The 17758-nt window shown below is 41.4% G+C and overlaps 3 protein-coding genes and 1 long non-coding RNA gene across 7 annotated transcripts; 2 read left to right on the forward strand and 2 right to left on the reverse strand.

Annotated features, from left to right (window-relative positions):
• Nucleotides 1–1274: 1274 nt before the first annotated feature.
• Nucleotides 1275–5011, reverse strand: LOC100678097. Of its 2 annotated transcripts, none has more exons than XM_003424428.5 (3): nucleotides 3509–5011; nucleotides 2556–2961; nucleotides 1275–2478 (listed from the first exon to the last, which is right to left on the reverse strand). In XM_003424428.5, the coding sequence occupies exons 1-3, from the start codon at nucleotides 3668–3670 to the stop codon at nucleotides 2363–2365; spliced, it is 684 nt and encodes a 227-aa protein (XP_003424476.1). In that variant the 5' UTR covers nucleotides 3671–5011; the 3' UTR covers nucleotides 1275–2362. The 2 variants fall into 2 exon arrangements, with proteins under 2 accessions (XP_003424476.1, XP_008217030.1); XM_008218808.4 differs by having other exon boundaries at nucleotides 2556–2958; nucleotides 3509–4079.
• Nucleotides 4737–9343, forward strand: LOC100122015 (ATP-binding cassette sub-family F member 3). The gene is made up of 10 exons (XM_001605571.6): nucleotides 4737–5038; nucleotides 5457–5562; nucleotides 5683–5866; nucleotides 5954–6285; nucleotides 6635–6831; nucleotides 7240–7541; nucleotides 7609–7832; nucleotides 8007–8365; nucleotides 8717–8937; nucleotides 9124–9343. Exons 1-10 carry the CDS (start codon nucleotides 4966–4968, stop codon nucleotides 9268–9270), a joined length of 2145 nt encoding a protein of 714 aa, XP_001605621.1. The 5' UTR covers nucleotides 4737–4965; the 3' UTR covers nucleotides 9271–9343.
• A 29-nt stretch (nucleotides 9344–9372) lies between these two features.
• On the reverse strand, nucleotides 9373–16648 carry LOC100122002 (verprolin). Of its 3 annotated transcripts, none has more exons than XM_031932116.2 (5): nucleotides 16256–16648; nucleotides 15586–15758; nucleotides 15046–15505; nucleotides 14024–14547; nucleotides 9373–11689 (listed from the first exon to the last, which is right to left on the reverse strand). In XM_031932116.2, the coding sequence occupies exons 2-5, from the start codon at nucleotides 15737–15739 to the stop codon at nucleotides 11541–11543; spliced, it is 1287 nt and encodes a 428-aa protein (XP_031787976.1). In that variant the 5' UTR covers nucleotides 15740–15758; nucleotides 16256–16648; the 3' UTR covers nucleotides 9373–11540. The 3 variants fall into 3 exon arrangements, with proteins under 3 accessions (XP_031787976.1, XP_031787974.1, XP_031787975.1); XM_031932114.2 differs by having other exon boundaries at nucleotides 9373–11695; nucleotides 16256–16630; XM_031932115.2 differs by lacking the exon at nucleotides 16256–16648 and adding an exon at nucleotides 16133–16156 and having other exon boundaries at nucleotides 9373–11695.
• LOC116417692 lies at nucleotides 16545–17302 on the forward strand. The gene is made up of 2 exons (XR_004227958.2): nucleotides 16545–16869; nucleotides 16930–17302. It is a non-coding gene; the product is annotated as an uncharacterized LOC116417692 (long non-coding RNA).
• Nucleotides 17303–17758: the final 456 nt, after the last annotated feature.

Below are 17758 nucleotides of genomic sequence, written 5' to 3' on the forward strand. Positions count from 1 at the left end.
CGCAGCCGAGATAATGAAAGAGGGGGATGAAGTGTGGCTGTGTGTGTGTGTGTGTGTGTGTGTGCGGGTAGCGTCTGGGTAAAAAGTTGCCTTTTTGAGAAATTAACCTTTTTCTTCTTCTGGTAATTAACTGCGAAAGAGAGGAGCATACGAGATACTCCGAATTCTGACTCATTCACAATTATTTATCGCTATGTAGCTGCGATGCTTTCAGTGGCCCGCGCGAGTCTTATCGGAATTTTTTCCCCCGACTGTGCATGATGATATGCAGGATACACACAGCAGACGCTGGAAAAGTATGGCAGTAAATTTTCGCGTTTAGCTAAGGTAGAGAGAAGCTTTCTTTTCTCTTCTGCTTCGCGCGACGATATTTATACACACATTTTTAAACGCGACGTATATCGATTGCCGTTATGGTCCTGCTGAATATACGATACTGTAGAATAAATTTTTTAACCGCGCCATAATAATTATACTCTAATTACGTTACTGTTCGTATCCTCTCGATAATCGATCGATCGTCGTGGGAAAATCAAATTTTAATTTACACACTCGTGATTTTCCGTCAGCCGAACCCTTAGACTATACAATATCTAATCTGGCCTTACGTAAAACAAGCCTGTCACAATACGCATACCCGAAGATAAAAGCCATTCGAGACTCAAATACCAGAGAGAGAGAGAGAGAGAGAGAGTCATATTTTTCGCCACTTTTCAATCGGACTGTACCTCTCGGGCTCGAGTCGTAGCCAGGCGTAATACCAGCGAATGAGATACACGCATACAAGAAAAAGGAGAGGCGAAGCCGCCTCTGATGCTCTCGTCCGTCTGTCTCTCTCTCCCTCTTTTTACCCCCCCCCCCCCACCATCGCTCTCTCTCTCTCTGCCCGGCTGAAGACTTTTCATTTTTTCGAGCCGCAGGTAGGAGAACCGGGCCGCGAATCGCCATTGACCGACTGGCTCCGCCAATTACACGCTGCATACGTCGCGCTTTTCCGGACGGGGCGCGAACGTTTGACTTTTCTCGCTTACAAACTGAATTCGTCGGAAGGAAAAAGTATCCATCGCCTTTCAAATGCACGGCTTGTTATTATTAGTCATACACATAACTTTTTGTATATACATGTATATTTCGTAAATACAAGGAGGATCTCGTAGCAAATTTATATCTTGTCATTTGAAAATACAAACACTTTTTACTTGTTTCCTTTGCTATATGCTCTAATCGTACGTAGGTGTTATAGATTCTGTTATAGGAATAGAATAGAAGATCGATTATATGCTTATATACTTTTTCTTTTATTATCAATGGCGACTTATGCATTCGATAAAGCGTTACTGCTTTTAAAAAACAGAAAGCAGAATAAACACATGTAATTAATAAAAGTTTCAATCAGACGAGACTACGTAAAATTATTTTGATTTTCAAAGAATAATGATCGTAACAACTAAAAAGCACTAAACCTATGTGGAAAATCAATTCCGCAATCAACGTGTACATGATAAAAAATAACTCAGTCTATGGCTAAAGTCTATAGTAGGAATGTTCTCTTTGCAAACTAACTTTGTTCACTACAGAGCGAGTGATCTGAACGAACTTGTAAACTTTTACTCACGATTAAATATTGTTCGTTGATACAATAATACTTTTATGCTCAAACAACACGTATAATTTTTGTTCTTTCATCGTTTGTTTGTATTCTCAGTCATCGGAGCAAAGTGACCGCGGCTTATTATTTTGCGCTCCTCGTATATATATATGGCTCTATATAATTTACAATTAGGATATTAGTAGTTGTCTGTTATTGGATAAAGGGGGAGCTTAGAAGCGCCTGTCCTCTCAGACTATTTCATTATGTATAATAAAGACGAGAACTCTGATTCTCGTCTGCTCTTCTTTTTTAGAATGTAAAGGAGATGACTATCAAATAAATGGCTCTGCGCAAATTAGCGCTTTCCTGACGTAATTTTTTTTGGAAATCTTGTGTGCGCAATAATTTTACATTTCGAACGTTACAAGATTCAAGAACTCTGACGTGAATTCGTATTGGAAACACTACTCTTCTTACTACGTTATAAATTTTCAAATAACTTTTTCGCACAATTTTGAAAAAATTTACGTCAGCACGACACATACGTGAGTAAAATCGCGTAATGGATATCGCAATATAATTAAAATAGCTGGTTCTTCTTAAAATTGAAGATTACCTAGGTTACACAGACATATAGTAGTGAAGAAAGATCAACGCATCGATGGTTAGAAAATTTAGCATGTTGATGTATATATAAAATATATATATATAGAATCGACACTGCTCAACGACAACGAATTAACCATCGGACGGAGCTTTGCCACGTCCTACTCAACCATAGTCGACGCTGAGCGTGCTCAATCCCTTCTTTTTGATAGCTTCAGCAACAGCTCGATCCAGGAAGTCCTGCTGATGGTCGCTGTCATAGGTGTCATCCAGCCAGTCACCTGTTGCAAAAAATATAGAACCATCATTAGCTGAGAAACATAGGTGTTAACACTAGACAATGAAGTATGATTATTACCTTCGCCACTGTTACTAGCTGCTTCCGAGTCGGTCAACAGCAGAGCTTCTGATGATGTAGTTGCTACAGGCGCTTGTGTGTTTTCAGAGTTTTGAGGAACATTAGATACTCTCTCTGCTAGGAGAGAAGGTGATTGCGCAAGATTCAGAGAACGACCCAAACCATGGTTGCGAATGGCCATTGTTATAGCTGTATCTTCCATTTGATTTCCCCGGAACAGACGGTACCAGGGATCCTCAAATGGATAAGATGCTGGTGGTGAAGTTATGTAGTTCTCTAGCACTCGGTTGATGGTGTTGTCTACAAAACCCTTTGCTACCTGGCATGCTTGCCAGCCACGTAGTTTCTCTCTGGCACGTCTATCTGCTTCTTCATCTATCACTTCTGCTGGATCCACTGGTTCCTGCTGAAATAACAATTTATTTGAGTATTAATGGAATGAAAATTGTTGCTTTAATGTTTACACATTTGCGCTGAGCTATTAAAAACACTTGCAAAGCTACAAAATATAGGTAGCAGTGTAATTCATCATATAGTAGCAACTGACAGGTTTGTTTACATGTTTTGGAAAAAGATAGGTTAATTTGCCCCACAAGCAATTAATCCAATTGTGAGAGTTAAATATCATTTTTACGAATACAAAGCAGTTATTCTACAACTCGGATAAATACTCCTTGACTTTAGTCCAGTTACTAAGAAAAGGAACAACCTTTTCAGTCAAACACAGCCGTTGAAAGTTGTTCGTTTACATATAAATACGGTAATTACTTTTCTTCATTATCACCCCAACAACAACCGTAAAAACAGTCCCTCTTCAAGCACAACCCCTCAGAAAGCTAAGCTATCGCTCCAGAAGCCCAAAACCTCGAGCAAAAGCCAGAAAAGCCAAACAAAGAAGCTGAAAGGCCATCGGAACACAACAGCTATAGGTACGCGAGAAACGTCGCACTTACAGGCTCCTGTTGGCTAGCCTCCACAGCGGGTACGCTCTGCAACCTCTGCCTCTTGGCAGGTCCGGGTTTTTCCTGCTCGTCCGTGTCGCTCTCCTCCACGTCGGTTGGCATCCCGTTGATCTTCACTTCCTTATTCCTCACCTCCAGCACCTTCAAAGCCATCGAAGCGCGAGACTGCAGCGCGAGCTGTTCCGCCTCAGCTTCTTCACAAACGTCGCATTCTATCGCACCGCACAGCGAGAAAACCGGAGCGAAAGATAGCAGGACTCGTAAAGCAGTGCTTCAGGAAGCTCCTCCCCGAAAAAGCTCTTGGATCGAGCTATCCAGGAGAGAATTATTCCAGGACATGTCCTCGCGCGCGCGCGACCTACTCGTTTGACAGATATCCAAGATGGCGAGTTGACTACTACTGCTACTATACTGCGCTGCTTCGTCGCAGTGAACATCGCTCTGTGTACTACTACCACCCACGTAAGTTTCCGAGACTCTCTGCGAATTTACCGACTCGTCGCGATATGAGTAAAGCTTTCCTCGAGACGTCGGGGAGTCGGACGAAGTGTAACGAAGGTCTGTCGCGGGTAATGGCGACAGAGGAACATATATCCCTCGCGCGGGCTAATCAGCAGGTGTGCGCGGCGCGCGGTGCACGTGGCGGGCTGTTCGTTATACGTTGTTTTGCATGCATATTCGGTCGCGGATGTGTATATGCTGCGGCGCTCGTTTCGAAATGACGACTCGCGCATACTGTGGGCGGGAGCGAGATGCATCGTATGGTATAGGTGGGGGAGGATAGAGCGAGATGGACAGTGCGTAAGCGCCGCGACTTGAATGGATTGTGCCGGTTTTACGAATGACGAGCTGATTTATGCTACTGCTCCGAAATCTACATTTTGGAGCAAGTCTAAAAGATTTTTCATTTCATTTATTAATTTGAAGTAGAATTGAAGAATAATTAAAATTTTTCGAGGTTATAGACGAAATGAAGCTCGAATCGAAGAGATTTTAAAAATAAGCAATTTATATATTCTTGTAGAACAATTATAGCACACATTAATCAAGCGAAAAACTCAACAAACGTGTCTATACTTTATTTCAAGTATACTCTGGTTTTTTTTAACTACACCAATAGAATTACTGAATTAGTCACACTCGGTGTAGTCCAGGCATAATCGCCGTGTGGAGAAAGAGCCGCTACGGATATATATATATATAGTACTTACCAGCGAGTGAGAGGGAGAAAATATCATGCAGCAGCAGCACTCGCGTTAGCCGCGGCCAGAGAGCGTGTATAGTGCGAGAAAGGAGAGAGGCGTGTTCTGTCTGTCCGCGTTTTTTGACATTTACTCTCCCCAGCGAACTGGAGAGACACGCGATTTTCCCAGACGGTGCGTCTAAGTGTGCAACATCAGACGACGCGCGGCTTATCGCGAAACACGACTTTTCCTTACGTGTCTGTGATGGCAGTGTGCGGCAGCTACATCAGGAGTCTGTTCCCGACGATCGACGACGAACTCTACCAGTATGTGGAAGGTCGGTTTAACCTCAAATTATACCTCTCTCTTGCTCCAATTTCACGTTCGCGACAGATGATTTTCGTTATCGAGCGATCGGTTATCTGCTCTGTGGTCCTAATCGCGAGAATTTTTTACTTCTGTAGTCTTTTCCACGACGCTTTCAAATTTTTGGCAATCTGTTAGGGTGTCTGAAACAGCCTATCTGCTCCCTTTCTTGCTTTTCATTGTTGCATTGGCACAATAAGTTTTTTTTGCCTCTTACTGCACCGGCTGTTGCTCTCGGTTTTTATGGCTGCATAAGAATTTCCAACGAATGTCTTGCTAATGAGAATGTGGTTTTGGAGCAACCGGTGAAGCATAGAGTTGTAGGCTGGAATTTACTATGTATATGCAAAAACCTGTTTCCAAAACTAATGTACACTCCGTTACTCCAGGTATACTCGACAGTTCCAAGGACGACTTTGAGGACGCGGACGAAGTTTATGAAGCCATTGGCGAGGTACTGCACGAGGTAGAGGAAAGGTCAGAAAACGAGGTTAGGTGAGTAAATTTGTATTCAGCTCATTAGTTATGCGCTATTGAAGTAGTCTGATGTAGTTACAAGCTAATAATGTTGTTTTATGTTGTTTCAATGTCCAATGTTTGTTTTTCTTTGCACAGGCTAATATGCAAGCGACTGCTGGAAATGCTGAAGGGTGGCACAAATGGAGGCATAGAGAGGCGAAAAAATGGCGTAAACAAAGTATTAAATGTACCTATTCACATGGGATCGCTGGCCTCGAATTTGGAGGAGCAGGTTGATGATATAAAGAGTATATGGGTCACAACAAGGGATGATGTTATGGTAACTTGGCTACAAGTTCTTTGCTAACAGAAATAAGAAATATTCAATGTAATGTAAAGAGTTGTACATTTCCAAAATAATTTTCAGAAAGTAGATGCTAAGAAGCTGGAAAAGGCAGAGGCCAAATTGAAACTAAAGCAAGACATTCGCAGCGGCGAAGTGACGTCTGCTAAAAACACTGCTCTCCCTGCACTGGAATCTGCAACAGTTAGCCAAGTTATTAGTAAAAAGGACAATAGAATGGAAGCAAAGGGCGGCACAAATAGAACTAATGATATTAGGATAGAAAATTTCGATGTAGCATATGGAGACAGAGTTCTATTACAAGGTGCTGATTTAACGTTAGCCTTCGGTAGGAGGTACGGATTTGTAGGACGCAATGGGCTTGGCAAGACGACGTTACTTCGTATGATATCTAGGTAAAGCTTCAACTTTATACGACAATATAACTCGAATGACTTCAATTTGAAATTCCAAGAGACAAGAGTACTTAATTACATAATAACGCTCTTTCAATTCTTCGATCTTTCAAGCATAAAAATACCCTGCTGTTGTCGCAATAACTTCATGGTAGAGATTCGCTCCAATCGTCCTTGTAGCATCGAAACCTTGAATTCAAAAAACTCGCTAGCGCGTCTAAATATATAAATGAAGTCTCGTACAAAGAGATAAAAAAATTTACAACGAAGTCTTTCGATCAATTTGCAACCGACGAACCGATCAGGGACAGATCACTAAAGGAAAAAACGTTTTTATTGCCTCCAACAGCAAACAGTTACAAATACCATCGCACGTACGAGTGCTGCACGTCGAGCAGGAAGTTGCGGGCGACGATACTTCCGCCCTCGAGTCGGTCTTGCAGTCCGATCAGGAGCGCAGTGAACTGCTTGCCCGAGAAGCCGAGCTACAGGCGGCGATCGAAAAGGAGGGCGGCAAGACCAATGATGCTCTCGGTGAAGAATTAGGTAAGAATGTGATAGGATTGCTTTACTCCGAAATATTTTATCTACTCGTTTATTAGTTTAACGGATGGAGACTGTTACTTAACATTGTAGTTATCCACTTGCTGTTAACTTTTTTTTCGAAATAATCGTTGAGCAACGCTTTTTGTTTGAATTTGTTGATGCATACCACCAACAATCTTTCGGAATATTGTGCAAAAGCATAAATGCAATTGTTTTTCGCAATGCAATTCATTCTGCTCTTAACATCACTGGTGTAAATGTAATTTTGAACGAGTAGTTATTACGTAAAATTACGTAAATATTTGCAAAATAAATGTATTTTATAACTGCTCGTGATGCGTTACAAAACTTTTATGCAATTTATGCAATCAATGCAAAGATTAACGAAACCTTTTTTTAAAAAAATAGCAAAGGTGTTCGAGGCGATGCAGATGGCGGAGGTAGAGAAAGCACCGGCGCGCGCCAGCACAATCCTCTCGGGTCTGGGTTTCTCGGTGGAACGGCAGACCTGGCCGACCAAGGCCTTCTCCGGTGGTTGGCGTATGAGACTTGCTCTCGCACGAGCCCTTTTCTCCAAGCCAGACCTGTTACTGCTCGACGAACCTACCAACATGTTGGACATCAAGGCCATCCTCTGGCTCGAGAAGTACCTGCAATCCTGGCCCACCACGCTACTCGTCGTTTCTCACGATCGTAACTTCCTCGATACTGTGAGTTGATTTGCAATAATCATAGGCGTGTCTCAGCGGTTGCAATAATATCGATTTATTTTTGCAGGTTCCTACAGATATATTGTACTTGAAAGCACAAAAGATCGAATCCTATCACGGTAATTACGAGCAGTTCGCCAAAACGAAAGGAGAGCGCGAGAGGAACCAGCAACGCGAGTTCGAGGCTCAGCAGGCTAAACGAGCCCACGTTCAGGAGTTCATTGACCGGTTCCGTTACAATGCCAACCGAGCCTCCAGCGTTCAGAGCAAGATAAAAATGCTGGAGAAACTGTATGTATTCGTTGATTATAGATTAATATTAATAAAAAGTCGTAATAATTATGCAAAGTTATTCAACAATACAATAACTTTATTCAATGACTTTTACAATATATGTACAATTAATATCTTTTTTTTACTATGTCAGTTGTCTAAAACGATATTCTCTTTGCCAACCAATAATAGGCCTGATCTCAAGCCAATGGAAAAGGAAGGCGAGGTGACGCTGCGCTTCCCCGACGTCGAGCCGCTGAACCCGCCAATCCTGCAAATCAACGAAGTGTCCTTCCGCTACCCGAACACCAACGACTTCCTTTTCACCAATGTTTCCCTGAGCGCCTCCCTGCAGTCGCGCATCTGCATCGTGGGTGAGAACGGCGCTGGAAAAACGACACTTCTCAAGATCATCACGGGTACGCTTAGCCCAACCCACGGTTCCATCCATCTGCACCGAAACCTCAAGTTCGGATACTTTAGCCAGCACCACGTCGATCAGCTCGATCTCAGGGTTTGCCCAGTCGAACTGCTGCAGAATAATTTCCCCGGTGAGTATGGCGGCACGTTGACGATTACTTTATCGTCACTGATATTTATTAAATGGTCGTTAGGGGCAATATCGCACTGTTTAGCAGTCGGAGCTTTTATATAACTTTGTTCCCTCGTTATTGACTCTTATCGAAGTTCCATGTGTTACCCCTTGTTGCGCTCAATTATCGAAGTTTCGAGCTTGTTCCCCTCGTTACTGAGAGTTATCGAAGTTTCTCAGAGTTTACGGAAAACATTTTTTTTTCAACTTTTGTGCGTTAAAATAGCTGTGATTTGAATGAAAAGTAAAAGAAATGATATAATTATGGTTGATTTTCTGAGGTTTTACTTTTCGTAATCTTTTTGTTCAGGTAAACCAATCGAAGAGTATCGCAGAATGTTGGGTAGTTTTGGAATTAGTGGTGATTTGGCACTTCAAACAATACACTCACTATCTGGAGGTCAAAAGTCGAGAGTTGCCTTTGCGCTTATGTGCGCAGCCATGCCTAATTTCCTAGTACTGGATGAGCCTACGAATCATCTTGACATTGAATCAATTGAAGCTCTCGGCAAAGCTATCAATAACTGTCAAGTAAGTATAAATGCATCTCTTAATTTATAGTCGCGTTATTTTATTGATACCGTATAGCATTTTATTGAACTGAAACTTCTTTCACTTCGAGTCAAAAGAATATTCGTTATAAGTACAAAGAATTTTTAACAATAAAATATTAAAAGAATATCGTACCAGAAAAATTTAATTATATCTTATTCTCAGGCTGGCGTAATCTTAGTTTCTCACGACGAAAGGCTCATTCGAATGGTTTGTGAGGAATTATGGGTTTGTGGAGGTGGCTCTGTTAAATGTATAGAAGGAGGCTTCGATGAATATCGTCAAATTATCGAGAAGGAGCTCGAGGCGTGAACGTCTCTCGCGCTTCTTGCTTGACACATTCGTTTCTGTACGTTTAATTTAATAAAAATCGATGATTACTAAAGGCATTGTGTTGAATTTTTTAATTCCTCCTTTTTTAAAATACGTAATTACTATATTTTCAACAATATTACAAGATAATTATTTTTGCACATACATTCAATGTGTATCGTCATGTGTCAGTATTAGTTTGTTTTTTCATTTTTTTTTTGTACGCGCTTATAGGACCTAAGAGGAATTAGTGTATTATACTATGATGCGTCCGCATAAGCACTGCTTTCTGCAGCATCAGAAAAAAGATTCCGACTATGCACGGGATTTAAATATGACTCAAGAGATTTATATATTTCTAATTATTACTTTATCTTATCGTAAAAATAAAAATTACTGTTATTTCTCTTCTTAAAATAACTACAATAAATCTTTCTAGACCTATTGTCTTCAACAAATACTCTAATAGCAATAATTAATCTGTTATGCTTCAATACATCGAATAGCAGTAGCAGTAATTTTCATTTTTCTCAACCTCTATGTACAAATATTTTTATTATTATCAGCAATATTACATTTTGGCAATTTCTCGTTACAATAATTTTCCATGCCATCTTATATGTATATAGACTAATTTTCAGCTAAACTTTCCATAGGAAAAATCTTTTTTCTAGCACTGCTAATATTTGCCTGTGAATGTAATCAGCGATGCCAGAAAAATAGTTAAACAATATTATATTAATTTACAGTTCAATCGATTTATAGTTTTTTCATGAAGGGTTGTCGCGTTTTTCTGGCTCCGGTGATGTTTTGCGATAAATAGGATATGGAAAACGTAGGTAGACTTTCAACTAAGTCGTTAATGGCGCTAAGGTAGAAACTGCAAATCTCTCTTCTATCACAATTCACTGATATCGCGACTGTTTGACAAATAAAAACCATTGGCTATTTACGACACTTAAAACATGAACGCGCTCCTAACCGTTTATCTGTCATTGGCAGTTCTGATAAAACAAAAAAATACTTTTTACAGGTTTTTATCTTACTGATAATTTTTAAAGTTGTGCAATTGTCGAATTATTGGTGGAATTGTTATGACGTTTGTACGAGACCACTTTTAAAAAAGTTAATACTCATTTTAAAAACTTACTGGTGCTTGCTCTATTTTCAACCCAAGACTATTATAATCGTTCCGATAATATCCTTATGAAACTGAAAATCTTTTGTCTTGTGATATGTAATATTTACAATTTTTACTATATAGATGGAATACAGATGCGAATTTAAATGCAAGCATAATGAAAAGTTGTGCGATATAAATAAAATGAAGATTATCACAATTTTTTCCTACGAAAGATTAACAATTGTTAATTGATAAAATCATAGGCTACCAAAATATTTTACACTCGAGAATGCATTACTTACACGTTTTTTTACAGAATAAAATATTTTGGCAACTCGAGTTGCTTTCTAAAAATTTATTCCATTGCCCTTCGATAGAGTTAACCCATTTCTCGAAAATTCCTGGCAGCACTACGATTCCGCGAGCTCGTGAAAAATCATAATTCTAGAAAAATACGGCGCAAATTTAAAACCAATCTTCAACCTTTAATGTAAAATTTATAAAATCAGATCGACGCATTATAGTTGAACAATTTTAATAAAAATTGCGAATCCACGAATAAAAGTGCAAACATCGTAAAATCGGGTGACTGACGCGTCTTTCTCTTACGCGTGATACTGATTATAGTCGATTTATACAGTGATTTCGAAATTCCTCTACGCTTCACGAAAAAATCGTTGACTACATAATGATAAAATTCTCTCTCGTACGCGATTCAACTCTTTAACTCTCTAGCTGCATGTGTCATCGTCGTGGTCATGTTCTAGATTCGTTCGAGCGAAAGCGACGATTTCCAAATCGTCGTGACCGGCTCTCTGCGCGCGACACCTCAACAATCATTGTGCGCCAAAGGGCACTTATATTATACATATATGGTAGTACGCTTTTTTTCTCGCTCTCCCGCATGCATCCTCTGTGTGTCTCTCTCTCTCTACACATATGCCATCAAATGAAACAATATACAATGTGTAACATATACATATAATATGTGAGGGGGGCGGCGACTCTCATCATCTCTTTCTCAGAGCAAAAAGCATCCCGGCCGTTGTCGTCAGAGGTAAGGCGAGGGAAGGTCGTCCGGATGGCGCGGCGGCGCTCCCCGACGACAGGCGGACAGGAGAAAGCACAGACAAGAGCGCAGTCGTCCTTAGCAAGCTGACGAGGCGGCGTTCTGTTGTTGCTGTTGCCACTGAGTCGGCTGGGGAGGCGGAGGCGGCTGGGCCTGTCTGGAGTGGAGCGCACTGCCTGCGTTCGAGACGGAGCGCGCGGGTGGCGCCGGCGCCTGCTGCTTCGCTGCTGCAACTTGTCAAGAACATTTTTGCTCGTTTAGATTCTCGTCGGTTCAAAATTGCTAAGTTGATTACGGTCGCTCTCATGCTGCGGGCGTTCCAAGAGAGACATAGAAGAAGAGCTTGATTGTTAGATAAGCGGAGTTACGTGTCTTCAAGAAGTTCTTGCAGCGAAGGCAACTGCTTTTTTTTAGTTGAAGCTTCGATTTGATGTTACGGCTTTTTCTTTAAATCTATTTATTCCAGCCAAGGATGCATGCATTTGGATTGTCTATCTACAGTTTGGAGGGTTGTCTCCTTGGCTTGAATAATTGAGAATCTTGAAAGAAAAAAGGAATGCCAAGGATGTTGGTTCATACATGCATTCGAGTAACTAAAGTGCCTGTATTTCCATTTTTAGAGTATTTACACTTTTATTGTGAGCTAACATCTTCGCTAACAATAGATAGATTTTGTTATGGTTCAACAATGACCCAATAGCAGCCTTCGTGTGTTAGTTGCATTTGATAGGATGTATATATTAATCGAAAATATCATTACTCTTTGTTAAGGCAGAGTGTTTTAAGGCTCTAAATCATAACCGTTGATTTCAACATAGATGATTCAGAGTGGTTTGGTAGAGAGATAATAATTTTCATTAGTCATCTGCAGAAAATGCAAGATTTTCTAAACTGGGCTTATTTGTATTCAACAGGATGGTAGGAGTCATACACATTGACTAGATAACTAATTGAACACAAACATTTGTCTACAATTATTACTGATGCCATATTTCAATAAACATCAACAACATCTCATTAAACTTTAATCTATCAATATATAGAACATTAAGCCACAATTACCTTGAACCAGTATCTCTCAATAAGCAACAATACATGCTTTATGTAAATAAGAAAATTATATAAAAAAAAAAGATAATCAAGTAAATACAATGTGAGCCCAGATTTGTGTCGTAATTCACATTAATACACACTATATGAGGTGTTGTGCAACCCAAAATGCCCTGGTTAAAAATATTTCATATTCATTTATCTATACAAGTATAAATTTTATGTGTAATTTATACATAATATACATTTTTGTTAGTATGCATATAAAAATATAAGAGTAAATCAAATATTGTTATTAGCGATCTTGTTAAAAGAATAAAAATGAATTATTAATGAAAACAATATAAAGTATAATATATCTCATTTTCTGGTAATTTGATAAGCATGTATGCACTTTTGCATAAAATAAGAACTTGTTAGAACAAAAACGCAAGTTTAATGACGTGGGAAAATATGTAATGCAGCGGTGAATGAACGAATTGAGTTCAAACATAATGACCGTGGTACGAATTTGTCTAGTTTCAGCTAGGAATTCGTTCTAGATAATTTAAGTAACATAAATTTCAATTATTTTTATGCTTATCATTACATTGATATTTTTTCGAAAAACGGTATGAATACCAAATAAAAGCTAAAGAACACAATGAACTAAAATATCGCAGCAAAAGAAATAAAAACAAAAATATGCTGTATTCTAAGTAATGCGTTTTGAAAACGTTTTGTTATCTTTGCGGCGATAGGACCGCTATAGTAATAGTGCATTTGCAAAACTAGAAGCTCAAAAGTGTTTTTCAAATCAAACAAAAAGAGAAAGCAAGTCAAAGTTATAACTTTGAAGTATATGTACAGCTCCAGTCATGATAATCTCGTGAAATAATAAAGAAAAACACATTTCTCAATGACATGTCGCACGTATGCGACCATACTTTCTGAGAATTTTTCATTGTTTTCACGGCAACATACGTATTCCGTGTGAAACCAAGAAGCACAACACCATTTCTACTACTTACAGCTTTTAAAGCATTTCACCATCACTTCAAAAAGAAGGAAAATCATCGTGAAAGAGTTTAATGTGAAAGTCATAATGTTTTGGCATTATGAAAATTTATTTGGCAGAACGTCGACCGTTGAACAAAGTTAATAAGGTATTTAAAAAAAAAAGTAAAACAGATAGTTTAAATTGCAGCTAATATACATGTCCTTGTATTATTAAGTTGTGTAATTGTGAGAAATAAGCGCTTGCTTCTTTCAACTGAAAGTATTTTTGAATAATTACACTCTAGACTCTGCTATTTTCAACGTTTTCAAAGTCTGCTAAGACTTCACAGTAAACTCTTTTACACCCAATAAATAAAACCATCCATCTATGTATCAACTAAACAGAAAGAGAATAGAAGATGAAAAGAAGAAGAAGAAAGAGGCCGAGGCTCAGACGTCGAATTCAGAAGACTGTCTCCTGAGTGACAGCGAAAATATGCCGTAGCCCCTGCTGAAAGTCGAGTTGGGCTCACCGGTTTTGCTGTTGTAGACCTTGGTGAGGCCGCGGAAGGGTTCAGGTGCCGGAAAGTTCGCTATCGAGTTGAACATGTCGACGAAGCGAGCCTCGAATTCGGCCGGGCCCATCATCGAGGAGCCGGCCGAGGGGTTCATGGCTGGCATTTGGCCGTTGCGCTGCAGCGACTGGCCGCGGGTAGGCGGCGTTGGAGGCGGCGGAACCGCGGGTGCGAGTCGAGCAGCCGCCGCTGCAGCTACGGCGTTCGACGAGGCCGAGGACGTCGAGCGATGGGGTAGCGGAGGCGGTGGTGGTGGCATCGTCGGAGCCCGACAAGGGGGTGGCGGGGCAACCCTCGTGATTGGCGCACCGCCGTTGATACGATTCGTTGGTGGCGAGGGTGGCCGGACTCCCGGTGCCCTTAGCACCCGATTCACCACTGGCCTCTGCTGTGGCTCGTTCAGACAGTCCTGGGATTGGTGGAGCGACGGGGGCGTCGGAGCCAGCACCGGCGGCGAACGTGGCAGTCGCATGCTCTGCGCTCTGGAATACAAAGTGATTAGATTCACTCTGGGAACATCATGTGGGCGTTTCTTTATCAGTTTTTCAATTACAAAAGACCTATTTCCATTAAGTAAAGTACTTGTACTTTCAAATTTGATTAGGCTTTAATTCCTTCAATACAAATTAGAGTTTTGAGTAAATAAATTCGAGACACATTATCTTATCTGACATTGTAAGATTATGTATATGATAATACAGAGCATTATCATTGCTGCTGCAGTTGAGAGTGATATGGATTTAGTTTTAAATGCCTTCTTTGGAAAACAATTATGTTTTTAGCACGAATGGACATGAGAGGCCATAAAAGTTGAAGAGTACTAAAATAAGGTCGATCAAAGTAGGGTTTCAGTAGATATTAATCCTCTTGTTTAACTTATGCTATATCATCATATTCAATTATGCATCACAGCTTTTCGTACAAAACATAGTATATGTGTTATATAATCTGAATTAACATTAAAATTCAAGGTACTGTACCTGGACACAGAGTTGTTTGTAGCGAGACTGAGCTTTTTCGGTGGAGGTGAGGGCTTCTGTTGCGCAGCTGCACTAGGAGATGTAGTAGGTGGCTTGGGAGCCAGAGTTGGTTTACCAAAGGAGCTCCTGTGGGGTGCATCCACATTGTGGTTTGTGCTGTGGTCACTTGCCGGAGAAGCTGGTGAAAACATCTGAGGTTTCTGTGCAGCTGGAGGAGGCACTGGCGGTGGTCCCCGCTTGACACTCGGCAGAGTGGCCGAGTTTGTGTGTGTAGGCACATTGCCATTATCCCTCTCTGCTAAATTACTCCTCAAACCGGTAGACTTGAGCTTGGGCATACCTCCCGCAAAGAGACCACCCAGACCCATGGGGTTTCCATTGTTGATGCTGTTGGTATTGGGTGCAGGAGACTTGTTAATGTTGGCCGGCGAAGTGCTGGAAGATTCACCCTTGACTCTCCCTGAAAGAAACGAAACACATTGTGCATTGGTAGTTGGAAGTCTGCCAAAGCAGAATGACGAGTGGGAAAAAAACACTGACCACTAATAGCAGGAGCGCTCTTGTCTACTGTCACTGTCTTCTTGAGGGGTTTGCCAGCTCGGATAGACTGGAGTAGAGCACCTCTGCTCTGATCCGGAGTGCCCCCTCCCAGGTTGAACGTGGGTGCAGGCGGAGGCGGCGGCGGCGCTGGCATTTCGGCGCTACTCGGCAAACTTGAAAAATCGACGAGATCGTTTAAGGCCTGCTCGCTACGATTTTTTTCTCAAGGTGAGAAAGAACACGATGACATTCTCTCAGGCCCGAGCCGTGAGTGTGACTCACGAGCTGCTCATAAACATGCAGTAAGTATAATCGCGCGCGCAAAAAAAAAACGGAGCCGAGCGCGCGCAGGTCAGATAGATAAGCGCAGAGAGGAGGTGAGAAAGAGAGAGAGAGAGAGAGAGAGAGAGAGAGAGAGAGAGAGAGAAATTGCGGACGTGCACTGCTGGCTGCGAACGGGATGACAAAAATCGAGACGGCGAGAACTGCGCGTGGATATAAAAAAGGCCTTGGGCCTGTGCAGTATAAGCGCAAGCAGAGCACTCACAGTGAGTCCCACAGTAGTCCCCACCACCTCCGGGAGGGGAAATTAGGTTAAGGTGCGACGAACCCTCGGCTGTACAGAGAGGTCCCCAGGAGAGAAAGAGAGACAGTTCGTACGTAGATTTACCTCTGGAGGAATGAGCAGCTCCTGGCTGTGCACGACGAGGAAAAAACACTCGCAGGGCTACTCTAGCAGCAGCAGCAGCTCATTCACATCTTTCGGGCCGAAAACGACGTAGACGTCCTCACCGCGGAGTGTAGTCTCCACCGACGACGTTCGACCGGACAGACTTTACGTGGGCAGGTCGCGCTTTTCGCCGCGATAATACGCTTATCTGCGAACGAACGACATGTCCTGTCCCCTCTGATGCTCACACTCACTACTGGTATATATACTCTCGTGATTGCAGAGAGAGAGAGAGAGAGAGAGAGAGAGAGAGGAGAGAGGGATCGACGACTCTCGCGCGATACTTTCGCGACTCGGCGCAGCCCGACTAAGTATCTGCCGCGAAGAGTAAGCGCAGCAGCAGCAGCAGCAGCTCGAGCGAACGTAGCGGTGGCGCTGCCAGGCTATGACGAGAGAGATGCTCTATCTCTTTTCCTCTCGCTCTCGCGCTTCCGTGGGAGTATAGTGAGAGCGCAGGGGCTCCCGCTAAGTGAAGAGTCGACGATGTATATATATACCTATGTATAGATACATACAACACATGTCGGAGAGGGACAGCTGGGATGTGCGCATATGTAGGTATACTCTTTACTGGCACAGGGACGGATTAATCTACATTGTTTGTTTTTTTTAAGGTTTCGGCGGTAATATAATGGCCGGACTGCTGATGCTGCTGTTGGGGGCGTTTATACGTCCCCGTTTATACTTTTTAGAGTTTTTGTACACCAGTAGTTTTTTACGCAGTGCAGCGTAACTGTTTTTGAATTTATAGCGACGAACTTTTATTAGCTTTTTATTAGTTTCTTGCTCGATCAGAACATGATCAATTATTTATACACATAAACGTATTTTAGTAATTTAAATTAATTAATGATTAATTTTAGCAACTGCGTGATTACAGTAATTTTCATTTTTCAATAAAACATACAACATCGATTTAAAAACAGCCAAGGAGTATAATAACGTTTGCAAGTATAAAGCGAATCGAGTTGCTCCTCGGCATGTCATGTTTATACATTTTATTTCCAGCCGACGTATTTTTAAACCGTTGCACCTCGGCGAGAGTCGACGGCCCCCTCAAAGGATAATCGTTCGGGCCTCCAGTGATTTGCATCCGCCACTGGGACCATCGCGAAGAGCTGCAACTCGCCACTTAGTCAGATTTCCTATAGTTAGCACCCGTATCATCTCACATCTGCGAGATGTTTCACGGACATCTAAGATAACTTTTGAATAAAACGATCAATCTCGTTGACTCATGTGTAATCGCTGATCTATAGGATCATCATTCATCGAGTCGCTTGATAATCGAATCGCAATTATAATTTTCTCGGCGCGTTTGCGATAATTTGCAAAATTGTTCCCTCGAGATAATGCTAACTTGCGTCAAACTTTTAATAACGTTTGACGCGGTTTTCCTCCTATGTATAAAACGCATACACATAGACGTATAGGTACTGAAAG

This window comes from Nasonia vitripennis, chromosome 5 (assembly GCF_009193385.2).
Source record: "Nasonia vitripennis strain AsymCx chromosome 5, Nvit_psr_1.1, whole genome shotgun sequence".
Taxonomy (NCBI): domain Eukaryota; kingdom Metazoa; phylum Arthropoda; class Insecta; order Hymenoptera; family Pteromalidae; genus Nasonia; species Nasonia vitripennis.